This window comes from Carlito syrichta, unplaced genomic scaffold (assembly GCF_000164805.1).
Source record: "Carlito syrichta isolate Samal-C Ts95f unplaced genomic scaffold, Tarsius_syrichta-2.0.1 Scaffold303144, whole genome shotgun sequence".
Classification (NCBI taxonomy): Eukaryota; Metazoa; Chordata; class Mammalia; order Primates; family Tarsiidae; genus Carlito; species Carlito syrichta.
Window position 1 is genome coordinate 35634 of NW_007247240.1, and position 13964 is coordinate 49597.

Below are 13964 nucleotides of genomic sequence, written 5' to 3' on the forward strand. Positions count from 1 at the left end.
CGGCCACTGCACTCCAGTCTGGGTGACAGAATGAGACTCCAACTCAAAAAAAAAAACAAATAAAAAAAATAAAAATAAATACAATCACCTCCTGAGGTACTGGGGGTTTGGACTTCAACATATGAATTTGTGGGGAGACACAATTCAGTACATAACAATAATCATTCTAGAAAAATTGAAAAATCACAAAATATGAGGGAAAATAATTAACCATAATCTTACATCTCCAAACTACCCTTGATTTCATTTTTTTTGTTGTTTTTCCCTCTATTCATTTTTCTGTCCATGTTCAATGTGGCTGTACTCACACAATATACAAATATTCTAATCCTATTTCTTCATCTTAACATAAACATTTTCTCAATTGCAAGTATTTTTAAATGCCTAATTTTAATTTCTAGATTTACGATAATGTATTTCATCTTTCCTCTATTATTGCTTACATATTCCCCTTGTAAATAGTGCTGTGATGACTTCTAATATATATTAAGATTTCTATAAAGTTAGCATTTCTGTAAGGTAGACTTTAGAAATGGAATTTTAGGGTGAAAATGTCAACACATTCTCAAGTATCTTTATGTACCCTGAAAATTACTTTCCTAAGGTGTCGAGATGAATAAGATGTCCCATTTTACTATCCCTCTGACAGTACTCTATGCGCTAATCAAGCAAAAAATCACTATTGACTTGATAGACAGAATTGCATCTCATTATTATTTCTGTAAAAATACTTTTTATGAGCAAGAAGAAAAAACATGCTGTGATCTATATTTTCCATCCCGGGGTATGAATATGGTATGCAGAAAGGAGCAGAAGTGTCAGGAGTGAAGTTTTTTGTTTTTTTTTTTTGAGTCAAAATCTCACTCTATCTCCCAGGCTGGAGTGCAGTGACACACTCACAGCTACCACAGCCTCGACCTACTGGACTTTCTGCCTTAGCCTTCCAAGTAACTGGAACTACAGATGTGTGCCACCATGTCTGGCTAATTTTTTCGTTTTTTTAATTGTAGAGATGAGATCTAACCATGTTTCTCAGACTAGTCTCGAACCCTTGAGCTCAGGCAATCCTCCTGCCTCTGCCTCCTAAAGTGCTGGGATTACAGGCATGAGTCACTGCACCTGGCAGGAATGAAGGTCTTAATGCTTTCCCTATGTATTTGATTAAGCATTGTATATATCAAACATGGAAACTTTTATCATTTTTGCTTTAAGTGTTTTTCCTTGGGACTACTTGCTTTCAGTATGGAATATTTACTTATTGTGTCTTAATACATAACGTTTTTTATTCTTAGGAGCTGTTTCCTTTGTGATTTTTCTATCATTCTTAAACATAAAAGTTCCTCCATGCTCTATATGACTGATACTGTCTTCACTGATTGAAGAAATAGTTTGATTTTAAAAATAAATCTTAACAATGAATCTACCTGGAATTTGTTTGGGAATGTGGCGTGAGGTTTCTAACTTCAGCACTGGTTGGGCCAAATTACACTGTGACTCATAACATTTTCCTTGGCAAGGAAGTTACATTAATAGTTTAATTTAACTATTAAATTGAGTTACTGATGGCTTCCAGCTACCCATATATTTCCAGCACATCCTTTCTCACATTTAATTTCTTTGCATTTAATCTCTTTCCTTGTTAATCATCTAAAGGAAGACTGTTGCATTCACTGAGAGGTAAGATGAAGGCCAACTCATTTTGCATCTAAACAAATTAACTAAAATATTTTGTAGGACTCCTAAACATATTTGGGGAGTGGAAAGTTATAAACAGTATAAACAGCTTCTTTCTCTCTCTCTCTCTCTCTCTCTCTCTTTCTCTCTCTCTGTCAGAACTCAATAAACTTAGAAAACCTCTTAATTGAACAAGTCTAGCAAAACCAGTGAAACGACTGGAGGCCAGTCGTTGCCTGCCTCCACACTAATTCCCACTTCTATAAGATAAGCAGCTTTAACTTACATAACTCTCAAAACCTACAAAAACCGGGCTACTTGCAAAAGGGATAAAAAGAAGCAAAGGCACAGACTCAGTCATCCAGGAACTCACTGTCACAGTTGATACACTTCATTATGGTCATGGGTCCCTGTGTCTCATAGAGTGCAAATTGTCTAATTTCTGCACCATTGCTACATGTCATCATCAGCAACTGAATACAGGCTTAAATTCTTGTATGCATTTTCTGTTTTATAAATTTGACCTCTGTGAATAAATGCTTCACAGATGACAATTGTGTTAGTCTATTACATTTGAAATTATAGTAAAAGAACCTAATTTATTGAAATATTATGAGAACACCAGCAAAATACAAAACAAACAAACAATGAACTAGAAAGAATGTATTTCAGATCGGGTTCAGCCTTTCATCCCACGTGCTGTGACCATGGATCAATCATTTAGTCTCTCTGGGCTGCATTTCTCATACATCAAACAAAGGAATACACAAGATGGCTAATAAGGCTTACAATTCTAGTATTTGATGAAAATCATTCTGAGAAAATTAGGGTATTATATGTGCTCTTCTGTCCACATTTATATTATTCAGGGAGTCTGTATTAAAGAAATAACTAGGATCCATTATAACACTTGCCAATTTCTTAGGTTATTAAATGCAAAGCAGCTGTGTTGTGGGAACTGAAGAAGCCCTTCTCTATTGAGGAAATAGAAGTTGCCCCACCAAAGGTTAAAGAAGTTCGCATTAAGGTAAGATAAGGCCTTGGAGTACATGAGCCTATTAATAAAATGTTATCACATCTATATTGTATATATCACTGTTGTGAGGCTGGATTCTTTAATAAGGAGATGGCTCCCAAGTTTGGTGTATTCATTCTCTTATTGGTTCTTGTATATTCAAAGATCTGGTCATTTAATTTAAAGAGTTCATTGTCAATTTTTTTTAAAAGTGCTAATCTGCTCTATTAAAGTTTTCATTTGTTGAATTTTTATTGACATAGTATCTGATTAAAAATGACTAATAATCATGACTAACGACTTTTAAAACCTCCTGGGAGTCAGATTGATTGTATTGAGATTACTTTCCACAAAGAATGAGGAACTCATTTGTGGCTGGAGAAACAACTTCCTGGAGTGTTTCCCGCTATTCCTTTGGACAGAGCCTAAACTTTGCTTTGGATACCAGTTGTTGGGTAGACATTGCCGCCAATCTTTCTTTGCCCTCTCCTGTTACTCGAGCACTGCACTAGCAGTAAGACTTTGCTTTGCATTTACCTTCTTGCATGCCATTTTCTCTACTCTTTATTAAGAGAGTCCTAGGAAGGCCTAGTTAAAAAAATCTACTTTGGGGTTATCACATAGTAACATCTGCATTCTTGGTCCCTTATAAGAGCACAATTTACCAAAAAAAGGCACCAAGATTCAACTTATGGCCCGACGTGGCAATACTGTAAGTTTCTTGAAGAGGACGAATTTATTTGATGGCTACTTTTAGGCTCAGAATCTTCTAAGAGTCAACACTAGTATGTAAGGCAGTGACATTGAATAAATAATGATACTTTCTTCAAGAGAGACTTAACTATTCCCTCAACTGTAAAATGACCAGTTTGCTGGTTGATGCAGTGTTCTTGTCTTTGAACACAGATTTTGGCCACGGGAATCTGTCGCACAGATGACCACGTGATAAAAGGAGCAATGGTGTCTAAATTTCCAGTGATTGTGGGACACGAAGCAGCTGGAGTTGTAGAGAGCATTGGGGAAGGAGTCACCACGGTGAAGCCAGGTATAAGCAGATGTCAAGTCATAAGCCTGAAATAAATAGGCTTTAATATTTTAAAGGAAACAGCACACACAAGGAATTATTAGAGAGAGCCTTAACATGATATAGGGAAATAGAGAGAGGATACAAGGAGAATGGATTGTACTAAGTGATGTTTAATTTGGCAAAATCTCAACCTTTTCAAAGCCAACCTAAACCTTACAGTGACTGTAAAATTTGCAGTACTTTAAAAAAAGTGTTGCATGTCATTTGGGTTCAATTCATATTTGTTATTTTATATTTTAAAGTGAATGAACAGCACGTTATATCATGATTTTTTCCTCTAGGTGACAAAGTCATCCCTCTCTTTCTGCCACAATGTAGAGAATGCAATGCTTGCCGTAATCCAGATGGAAATCTTTGCATCAGAAGCGAGTAGGTTTCAGTCATTTTTATTCTAATGTTATTTAAATTGTTCCCATGCTAATTTTTAACTTGAATTAACTAATATATGTATTTGATATACCAATAGTGTTACTGGTCGTGGAGTACTGGCTGATGGCACCACCAGATTTACATGCAAGGGCAAACCAGTCTATCACTTTATGAACACCAGCACGTTTACTGAGTACACAGTGGTGGATGAATCTTCCGTGGCTAAGATTGATGACTCAGCTCCTCCTGAGAAAGTCTGTTTAATTGGCTGTGGATTTTCTACTGGATATGGAGCTGCTATTAAAACTGGCAAGGTAAGAAACAGGGTGGGCTAGTTTCTTTCTTCCTTTCTCTTTAAAATGATTTTCTTGGAATCCTGAAGATTTTTGAAAAAACTTTTTGAAAATATATCTCATATTCAGGCTGTTTCTACACAATGCTAAATCAATGGAAAGAATCATAAAAAATTTCAGATTGAAAATTTTATTTCTAAACAAATAGAACAAAATTTCTAGAACAAATTTTTGTTTCCTCATATCTTCTTCAGATTTAATTTTGAAAATTTAGATTTGCATCTAAAAGTAATCTTTTGGCTAGGTGTGATGGCTCACACCTGTAATCCTAGCAGTTTGGGAGGCCAAGGTGAGAGGATTACTTGAGCCCAGAAGTTTTAGGCCAGTCTAGGTAACATAGTGAGATCTTGTCTCTACAAAATATCAACAAAAAAAAATTAGATGGGTGTGCTGGTGCACACCTGTAGTCTTAGCTACCTGGAGGGCTGAGGCAGAAGGCTCACCTGAGCCGAGGAGGTCAAGGCTACAATGAACTGTGTTCATGACACTGCACTCCAGCGTGGGCAACAGAGTGAGACCCTGACTCAATCAATCAATCAATCAATAAAATAATTAAAAGTAAAATTAATCTTTTTTATTTCACAAATAACTGTCAGTGTTTGTGCAGTAGTTTGCTAAAGCTGCTGTAGTAAGTACCCCAGACTGGGTGACTTAACCAACAGAAATTTCTTGTTTTCATGGTTCAGGAAACCAAAAGTTCAAAATCAAGGTGTCAGCAGAGTTGGTTTGTTCTGAGGGCTGTGAAGGAAAGATCTGTTCCAGGTCTTTCTACTTGGCTTGTAGATGGCCATCTTCTCCCTTTGTCTTTTCACATCATCTCCCTTCTATGCGTGTCTTCATGTACAAATTTCCCCTTTTTATTAAGACAACAATTATAAAGCCCATTTTAACTTAGTTACTGCTGCAAGACCAAATAAGAGCAAAGTCTCCAAATAAGGGCAAAGTCTGAGGAAATAGAGGTTAAGGTTTCAACATATTAATTTTGAAGGGGACACGATTCAATCACTAATAGCTAATATATAATACAAAAACTTAAATGAGTTTTAAGAGTTATTTGGACTCAATTTTGGTTACCATTTTTGAATAAAAGAAGTAAGTGGAGTAACACACAATTCATGAATAGTAAAATCATTCCTGCAAGCAATCCAAATAATGCCCATACATGGTGGTCTTATCCATCTCCAAAGTCTTAAAAAACTATCAATATATTCATAATTTCAAATTTATATCTCAGACTCCCTCTGAGCCCCAGTTATTTTAACTCAACTCTCTACCTGACATCTCCAGTTTGATGCCTTATAAATATCTCAAACTTTACGTGTATAAAACTAAATTCCTAATTTTCTTTCTGTCTGCCCCCCAAACATATTTACCCCTACTCCAATTTTCTTAGCCCTTGGTCTTCCCTCTTCATCACCTCATATCCAATCCAACAACAGGTTCTGCAGACATTCCTGTGAGGAACACTTTCAATCTTTCCATCTTTTCCAGCTCATTCCACCATCACAGCTTGACTGGAACCATGCCATTGACTCCCTCACTGCTCTTCTTGACCATCTTCAATAATTGTTCATTTTCAAGTCAGAGTAGTCTTTATAAAGCATAAAGTAAGACTGGGCACAGTACAGTGGCTCAAACCTGTAATACCAGCACTTTGAGAGGCCAAAATGAGAGGATTGCCAGAGCCCAGGAATTTGAGACCAGTCTGGGAATTTGGCGAGACCTCATCTCTACGATAATTAAAAAAATTAGCTGAGCATGGCACCTAAAGTTCCAGCTACTTGGAAGTCTGAGGTAGTGAGACTCCAACTCAATAAACAAATAAATAAATAAATAAATAAATAAATAAAAAGTAGCCCACACTGCTTCTTTGCCTAAGATTTGTTTGTAGCTTCCCATACTTGGAACCATTTCATCTCACCCACTATGATCCAGCCATACTTGCCTTTTCTGAGATCTTTGAGCCTGCTAAGCTCTTTCCTTCTGAAGGCATTTATACATGCTGTTCCAATTGTCTGGAATACTCATTCACCCTGCCCTCAAGTGGTTGACTCCTTAACATTACTGTTTAAAGATGAAGTTTTTTTTTTTTTAATTTTTAAAAACATTTTCATTCCTTCCAAGCAACTACTCCTTCCATTTATTCAAGAAAAAAAATGATTGCTTCATTTATAGTGTGTGTCTCAAATCTCAAATTCTCATTATATCTTTAATCTTCCTCATTATGCTGTAAGTTCCATGAAGGCCTGAACAAAGTCTCCTTCATTTACTGCATTATTCAGCAAGGAGCCTTGTTGTAATAGTAGCTTAATAAATATTGAAAAAAGTATGAATGAATAAAAAAATAGCTAAATACATGGAAGGATAAAAAGATGAGGGCGTACTAGACAACATACATATAGGTATTGAAGTAGAATTATTTATCCTAGACAGGGATTCTGAGATTTATGAATGTGTAACATTAGTATGCATGCACCTACCAGTAGCATTTTGTTAATTTCCACTTGATTCTAGATTTTCTTGGTAAAACCTTGGAGATGGAACATTTCTTCCCAGGGTCTCCTTAAGACTTTCCACTAAGAAATTTGCTGCCTATGTAGCGGTAAAATGGGGCACTTGATATAGTTTTACATCATTATTTGTAATTTTATAACTGTACTTGATGTATTGGCACCATATTAGTACTCGGTTAATATTCTATTTACCAAGGCATTTGCCAGTTTTGAATACGATATTTTACTGCAAGTTCTATCTTAAGAGAAATCATTTTAATGAACATACATTTTTGTGTCTGCCTATGTAAAAATAGGCCAAACTTTTTACTATGGGGATATACTAGGAGTCTCTCAAGACCACCCTCCCCTTAGATTTAAAGATTGCTATGAGGATTCAAAAACTCACACATAAACTTTTACATCAACAAAAGGAAAGAAACTCTCAAAATAAGGATCATACCCATTTCATGGATTTCCCTGTGTTCAGCTCTCCCTGCTACCTGCTGTAAAACTGGATTGAGTTTCTTCAGGCAGAAAAATGACTTTTAGCTAGAACTCTCTTTCATATAGCACATTATAGGGTAAAAAACTGATTTGATTACCTTTCCTTCCAGGATCATCTAACTGCAACGTGGAGATTGGACTTTAATGAAAAACAAATTTATTTACAAATGGCTCAAAGTTATGGTTATTTGGAAAATGCTAGACCAAACTCAAAACAGATTTAGCATGACTTTGTAGAGGAGAGATTATAGGGATCTTAGTGTTTATTTCATACTGCTCTGAGGTTAGATGAGTGTGAGTGGTGGCCAAGAAGGCTGCAAGACTCCCACAACAAAGGCCTGAATGATGTAACTTTTTATGAAAGATTTTTATTTATCTAGCAAATGCTGTTTTTGTGTTGGCAAATAACTCCTTTTCTCTCCTCAGACCTTGCACTGTTTCTAGTCCTCTTTGTGACAGTAAAATCAGAATGAGTCATCCTGTCCTAGCTGACATCAGCAATCCTCTGAATTTTTTGTTCCTATCAGAGGCTTTCACTGTAGGCTTCACTGTTTGACCCTACCACTAACATGTGTGGGAACATTTCTCTCCACAGGTCAAACCCGGTTCCACTTGCGTTGTCTTTGGTCTGGGAGGAGTTGGCCTATCAGTCATCATGGGTTGTAAATCAGCTGGTGCATCGAGGATCATTGGGATTGACCTCAACAAAGACAAATTTGAGAAAGCCATGGCTGTAGGTGCCACTGACTGCATCAGCCCCAAGGACTATACAAAGCCCATCAGTGAGGTGTTGTCAGAAATGACGGGCAACACTGTTGGGTACAGCTTTGAAGTTATTGGGCGTCTTGACACCATGGTAAGAGCCAAAATTTGGGAAACCACAAAATACCTAAGCTATTAGATGCACACAAGGTGAAATTCATTTCCCATAACTCTTTTGATAATCACCTATAGAAATATCTGTTGCTTAAGCAAAAACTGCTAATCACATGGCAATTTTGTTTAAAAAAATCCAAAGCTTAAAAGCAGATCTTTCTGACCCAGGTAATAAGTATCACATCCTACTGCTTCTAAGTGACTAGAGAGCAAGGTAGTTAACTATTCTAAATAATTTTTAAAGTATTATATTCCTTATATATGTGGATTTCTTGGCAAATATGATTCCATCTCTTGAACCAAGAGACTCCCTGAGGATAGATGAGGGAGAGATTCAGGGGAAAGGGATTATTCCAAATATTGCAGTCTCTTCCCCCAAATCCATATCTATTCAACTTCTCACTCTTTACACCTGAGTTTTATTTCCTCCCATGTAAATTCCCTTAAAATATGAGCCTTCAACTTTCTAAACACATCTCTTTTGTGGCAGTCAGCAGCACTAGGCCCAATTTAGGCCTGTGAAATAGGTCTAGGGCTCCTGGAATCAGAAAACCCTGAGCCTGGGGGTAGGGTAAGGAGACTTGGAAAAATAGGACAAAGCCAATCTTGCTCAGGATTAAATAGTAGATTAAATTCACTTTTTATGCTTTTGATAATTTAGGAATAAGAGTCTTTAACTTATCATTGCTACCATACCCCTTTCCTAGTGAATCACTTAGAATTATTCCATATCAACAAATAGCATTCTGGATTTATGTTTATGGAGCCCTATGCAATATTGGATAGATGATTTGGGCCTATTGATTTCCAGATGATATTTGAATGAACATGGGTCTCTGAAAAAATGTTATCATCTGTTGCTACAATCTAGCAAGATTTCAAAAAAATGACTAGTTAGTAACTGGATGGGCTAACGACCAGAAAATGTGGAATTAGTCCCAGAAAAGGGAATCTTTTGTCTCACATTTTAGTATTTTAATTTTTAAACTAAATTTTTAAAGAAAGCTATGCTAATCAATTTGATATACTTAATTCAAGTTAGTTTAGCTCAAATGACTTCTTAATGTATCTGAATTGGTAATATTGTTAAGAAAATATCACAAGAATTTCCCCAGTGTTTTAGTCCGTGGCACACTGAAAATGTCACAAACACTGACCACATAAATTACTTCTTTCTGCCTCAAAGGGCAAAAGTGTATAGGAGTTTAATTAAAAACTAATGTTGCATTGGAATTTATAAAAGCATGTAAAAAAAACAAAAGACAGCTTAATTTAATTTTGTAACTTGGAACTGAGCTAACAACGGAAACTGGGACAGTAGGTAGGTCATTTATGAGCCCATGTGATACTGTAAGAGACATAAGACGCAAATAATGCCCCTTATTTTAAACTCAGATCGATGCCCTGGCATCCTGCCACATGAACTATGGGACCAGTGTGGTGGTTGGAGCACCTCCATCAGCCAAGATGCTCACCTATGACCCGATGCTGCTCTTTACAGGACGCACCTGGAAGGGATGTGTTTTTGGAGGTGAGGCAAAACATCCCAAGTCCCTACTCTCAGGAAATATGAGAGTTCTCTCATTCTAGTGTAGACAGACTGACAATACATAAGTGCAAAGAACACCATATGGTGACAAGTGCAAAGGAAACATAGAGGAAGGGCAATGGGTAGTGCAAGAGGACTGGGTGAAGGGGAGGGGAACACTGTTTTATAAAGTTCAGGGGAGGCTTCCTTGATAAGGTAATGTTTGAGCAAAAATGTAAGGGAAATGAGTTATTCAGAAATCTGGGGAAAGAATATTTCAGGGAGGAGGCAGGGTAAATGCAGAAGAGTGTTGGCAAGAGCAGTGAGATCAGAGAGGAGGCTAGTATGGCTACAGCAGGATGAAGACAGAATAATAGTAGCTGCTGAGGTCAGAGGGCCGGATCATATGGGGCTCTTTGATCATTGCAAGGTTTTAGAATTTTATTCTGAATGGGGAAGAAAGCCATAGGGGCTTCTGAGGAAGGTGTGACCTGATCTGATGTCCATTTTACCTGAGTCCTCTTTCTGTATGCTCTGTGGGAAATATTCTATATGGGGGCAAAGGACATAGGCAGGGAGACTGTGAAAGGAACTATTAAATGCAGGAGAGAGATGATGGTGGCTTGGAGAAGTGATGGTGCTGGTAAGAAGCGGATCCTGGGTATATTTTAAAGATTGTAACATGGAACTGAGCTAGCAACTGAAACTGGGATAGTAGGTAGGTCATTTCATGAGCCCAAGTGATACTCTCAGCTTTTGGACCTAAACAACAGGATTGATAGAATCATTGTCATTTATTGAGACAGAAGACTGTAAGAGAAACAGACTGGGGGCTAGGGTAGAAGATGTAGAAATCAGGAATGGTTTGGGGCTGGTTATACCAGAATGCCCATCAGACATCTGAATAGACACGTCAGGTAGACAATCCAATATATGAGTCTGTAGTTCAGGTAGAGGTCTAGCATGGAGACAGAGACCTAAGTGTTTTAAGCAGAGTTTATTGAAAGCCATGAGACCAGAGGAGATCCCCCTATAAGTCAATGTAGATAAAGAGGAGAAAAGGTCCAAGGACCAAGCTCTAGGACACATAGAGTTAGAGTTCTGGGAAATATGGAAGACCTAGCACAGATCTCTGGGAAGAGTAGCAAGTGAAGAAGGAGAACAACAATGATATAGAATCTAGAAACCAAGTGAACAATGTTGAAAAAAAGGGAGCCAACAGTTGTATCAAATCCACTTAAATAGTTCATGTAAGACCAGGACTGAGGATGGACCCTTGTCTGTTCAAAATGGAGGTCAAGGATGACCTTGATAAGAGCTGTTAAGCAGAGTGCTAGGGCAAGAGCCTAAGTGGAATGGACTCAGGGGACAATGAGAGGAAAGGACCTGGAACCAGAAACAGTGAGTTGAAGACAATTATTTCCATATAGTAAAAAAGTTTTTCTGTAATAGGAGCAGAGATATGGGGTGGCTGGAAGAAGATGTGGGGGTCAAAAAAGGTTTTTTGTTGGCCTTTGTTTCTTAAGATGAGAGAAATAAAACTTATTTGTATTCTGCTCGAATAATCCAATATATGGAAAGGTCATAATGCAGGAGAGAGAAGAAACAAATGTAAGATACAAATGTTAAAGATTATGTAGTAAAATCTAAAGAGAAAATATGTGCTTATTTACAGGTTGGAAAAGCAGGGACGAAGTCCCAAAACTGGTAACTGATTTCCTGGCAAAGAAATTTGACCTGGACCAGTTGATAACTCATGTTTTACCGTTTAAAAAAATCAATGAAGGATTTGAACTGCTCTATTCAGGGCAAAGGTATCTAGTGTGGTTTTTTTGTGGGGAGGAGGTTATAATAATCTTATCTCTTTTCCACATGCTACTTATAAAAGTTAAAACTTATAAAGCTTCTGTTTTCTTCATATTTTATTTCTGATTATTTAATCTAGCCAGATTGATATAGCTGATTACTTCTTTTCATAGAATTAGTATGCCATTGCCCTCTATTAACCAATTTTTAAAAACCTTCTGGACTTTGTTTTTTCATACCTGATTGATTTCATCTTGGCTATTTTAATTTCACCATAGAGCTGCTAGTTTTTTCAAGTAATGCTACAAAATTTTCTTGTTTAATAGTTTTCAAAATGTTTTTTCAAATGTGCATTCTTCTGATCCCTGTGGTCAGGTATTATTCTTATCATTTTCAGATGAAGAAACTGAAGTTGTGAGAGGCAAATAAATAACTTATCAGACCTTTTAGGGGCAGTGCCAGGATGCAAGCTCAGTGCAAAGTCTGTGCTTTTTTCATAACATGCCAAACTTCTCTGGCAGAGCGTGGCAAACTCCGAGTAATCAGGAGTATTCTGGTCATACCCTTCTTGCTTCTGAGGGTTAAGCAAGGGCAGAGGTCAAGCATGAAGAATTCACATGACTTTTAACTGCAACATCTACCTCATGGAACTCTGGAACAGCAAAGAGCCTGTCCACAAGATGAAATGGCATTCTGTTCATTGGTCCTGTAAATATTTATTGAGCATTACTCTGTACCAAGGATTTGGGTTTTATTAGTAAAAGAAACTATACATTAATCTGACATCCAAATTTTTTTTTGCTAATTTTTCAACTGAGTACTTTTTCAATGTTGTGTCTTTTTTCTACATCTTGTCTAGCTTATGAGATCATCATATTATGAACATACATTTAAATTATTTTTGAGCAAGTAAACAATGGGTGTCTGTCAGAAAAACTGTCAGAACCACTCAACACTCCTTTATTCAGATAAGCAAAACTAATAGCTTCATATTAGTCTTGAAAGTAATTGGTATTGAAAAATAATTACTAGAAACATGAAAAACAAATAAAAAACCCATAAGCTCTGCTCTCAGGAATTTTTCATTAAATATCACCTTAATGCAGTGACTTCCAACTTGACACTTGCAAACCAAAGCTTTTAAATTTCCATTTACTTCTTGCACAGCTCCATTTGAATTTCACTCAAAATAATTGTCCCACCAGTACATTTTGTCTCATCAAATTATATGTCACTTATTCCTATTTCACAGAAGAGAAGTCATGTCTGACTTCTTTTCCACTCATGCTCACAAATACAGCCTGATGCTAAGCCCTGATGATGCAACCTCTGGTTTCTTCTCTGGCATCCCTCATCTCACAGTCCATGATTGTTGCTTTAGCTTGGTCTAATCATCATAGTGTGGTAACAGGTTTCTTGTCTTTTGTATTTTACCATTCTATTCAGTCCTTCCCTAAGCTGACAAGCTCAAGTTATCTTAAAATGTCAGTGCCTCAGCATGGTTTCAAAAGCCTGTATTATTGAACCAAAAACCAATTTTCATGTATTAGTTTATCTGGTCATTCAACAACTAAAGATTTAGCACCCACACTATGAGTATCAGCTTCTCATCTACTTGTAGGATCTCTTGTACACCAAGAAGTCTAAGCACACTGGATTACTCTTCCAATCCATTCCTTCCTAAGCTCACTCATGCTTCCTCTCCTGCCTGAAAACCCCTTTCCTCTTGTCGACCTATTGCAATTATACTGATGCTTCTAGAATCAGCTCAGGAATCCTTAATCAGAGATGCAAATAAAGGAAATGAATTGGTGAGGACGTCAAGCCTAAAGGATTTCCAATAGCTGAATTTACTTGAAGTTTCTATAACACATAGGAACTGTTTATTCTTGTTTGAAAGATATGAAAACAAATAACTAAAAACTCTCATTTTACATTTCAGCATCCGAACTATCCTGACGTTTTGAGATCACAAGCGGCAGGAGGTCTGTGTTGTGTGATGTGACCTGGAGTCTCCCTTTTTGCAATTCCCTCTTTTGAGGTCACAATCTGTCTCACAAATATAAGCAGAAGTAGAAGATTTGATAGATAAAGATATAGAACTTTTATGAAGGTTTGTAAACCTTTATAAATGTGGTAGAATCTTATCAGCATCTAAGAATTAGCAGAAGGCTTAATAGCAATGTCAAAAATTTTAATTATCGTTTCTAAAGTTGTAACTATATATTTTTGGATTTCTTTTTTTTTTTTTTTTTTT

General features: G+C 36.8%; 1 protein-coding gene across 1 annotated transcript in view; it reads left to right on the forward strand.

Moving 5' to 3' along the window:
- LOC103260218 (alcohol dehydrogenase class 4 mu/sigma chain) overlaps positions 1-13784 on the forward strand; it is a 16616-nt gene extending 2832 nt beyond the window's left edge. The window contains exons 2-9 of the mRNA XM_008057862.1: positions 2600-2701; positions 3596-3734; positions 4058-4145; positions 4243-4459; positions 8093-8353; positions 9769-9904; positions 11577-11715; positions 13650-13784. Coding sequence (XP_008056053.1) covers positions 2600-2701; positions 3596-3734; positions 4058-4145; positions 4243-4459; positions 8093-8353; positions 9769-9904; positions 11577-11715; positions 13650-13674 — 1107 coding nt within the window. The 3' untranslated portion in view covers positions 13675-13784. The remainder of the gene's footprint in view (positions 1-2599; positions 2702-3595; positions 3735-4057; positions 4146-4242; positions 4460-8092; positions 8354-9768; positions 9905-11576; positions 11716-13649) is intronic.
- Positions 13785-13964: the final 180 nt, after the last annotated feature.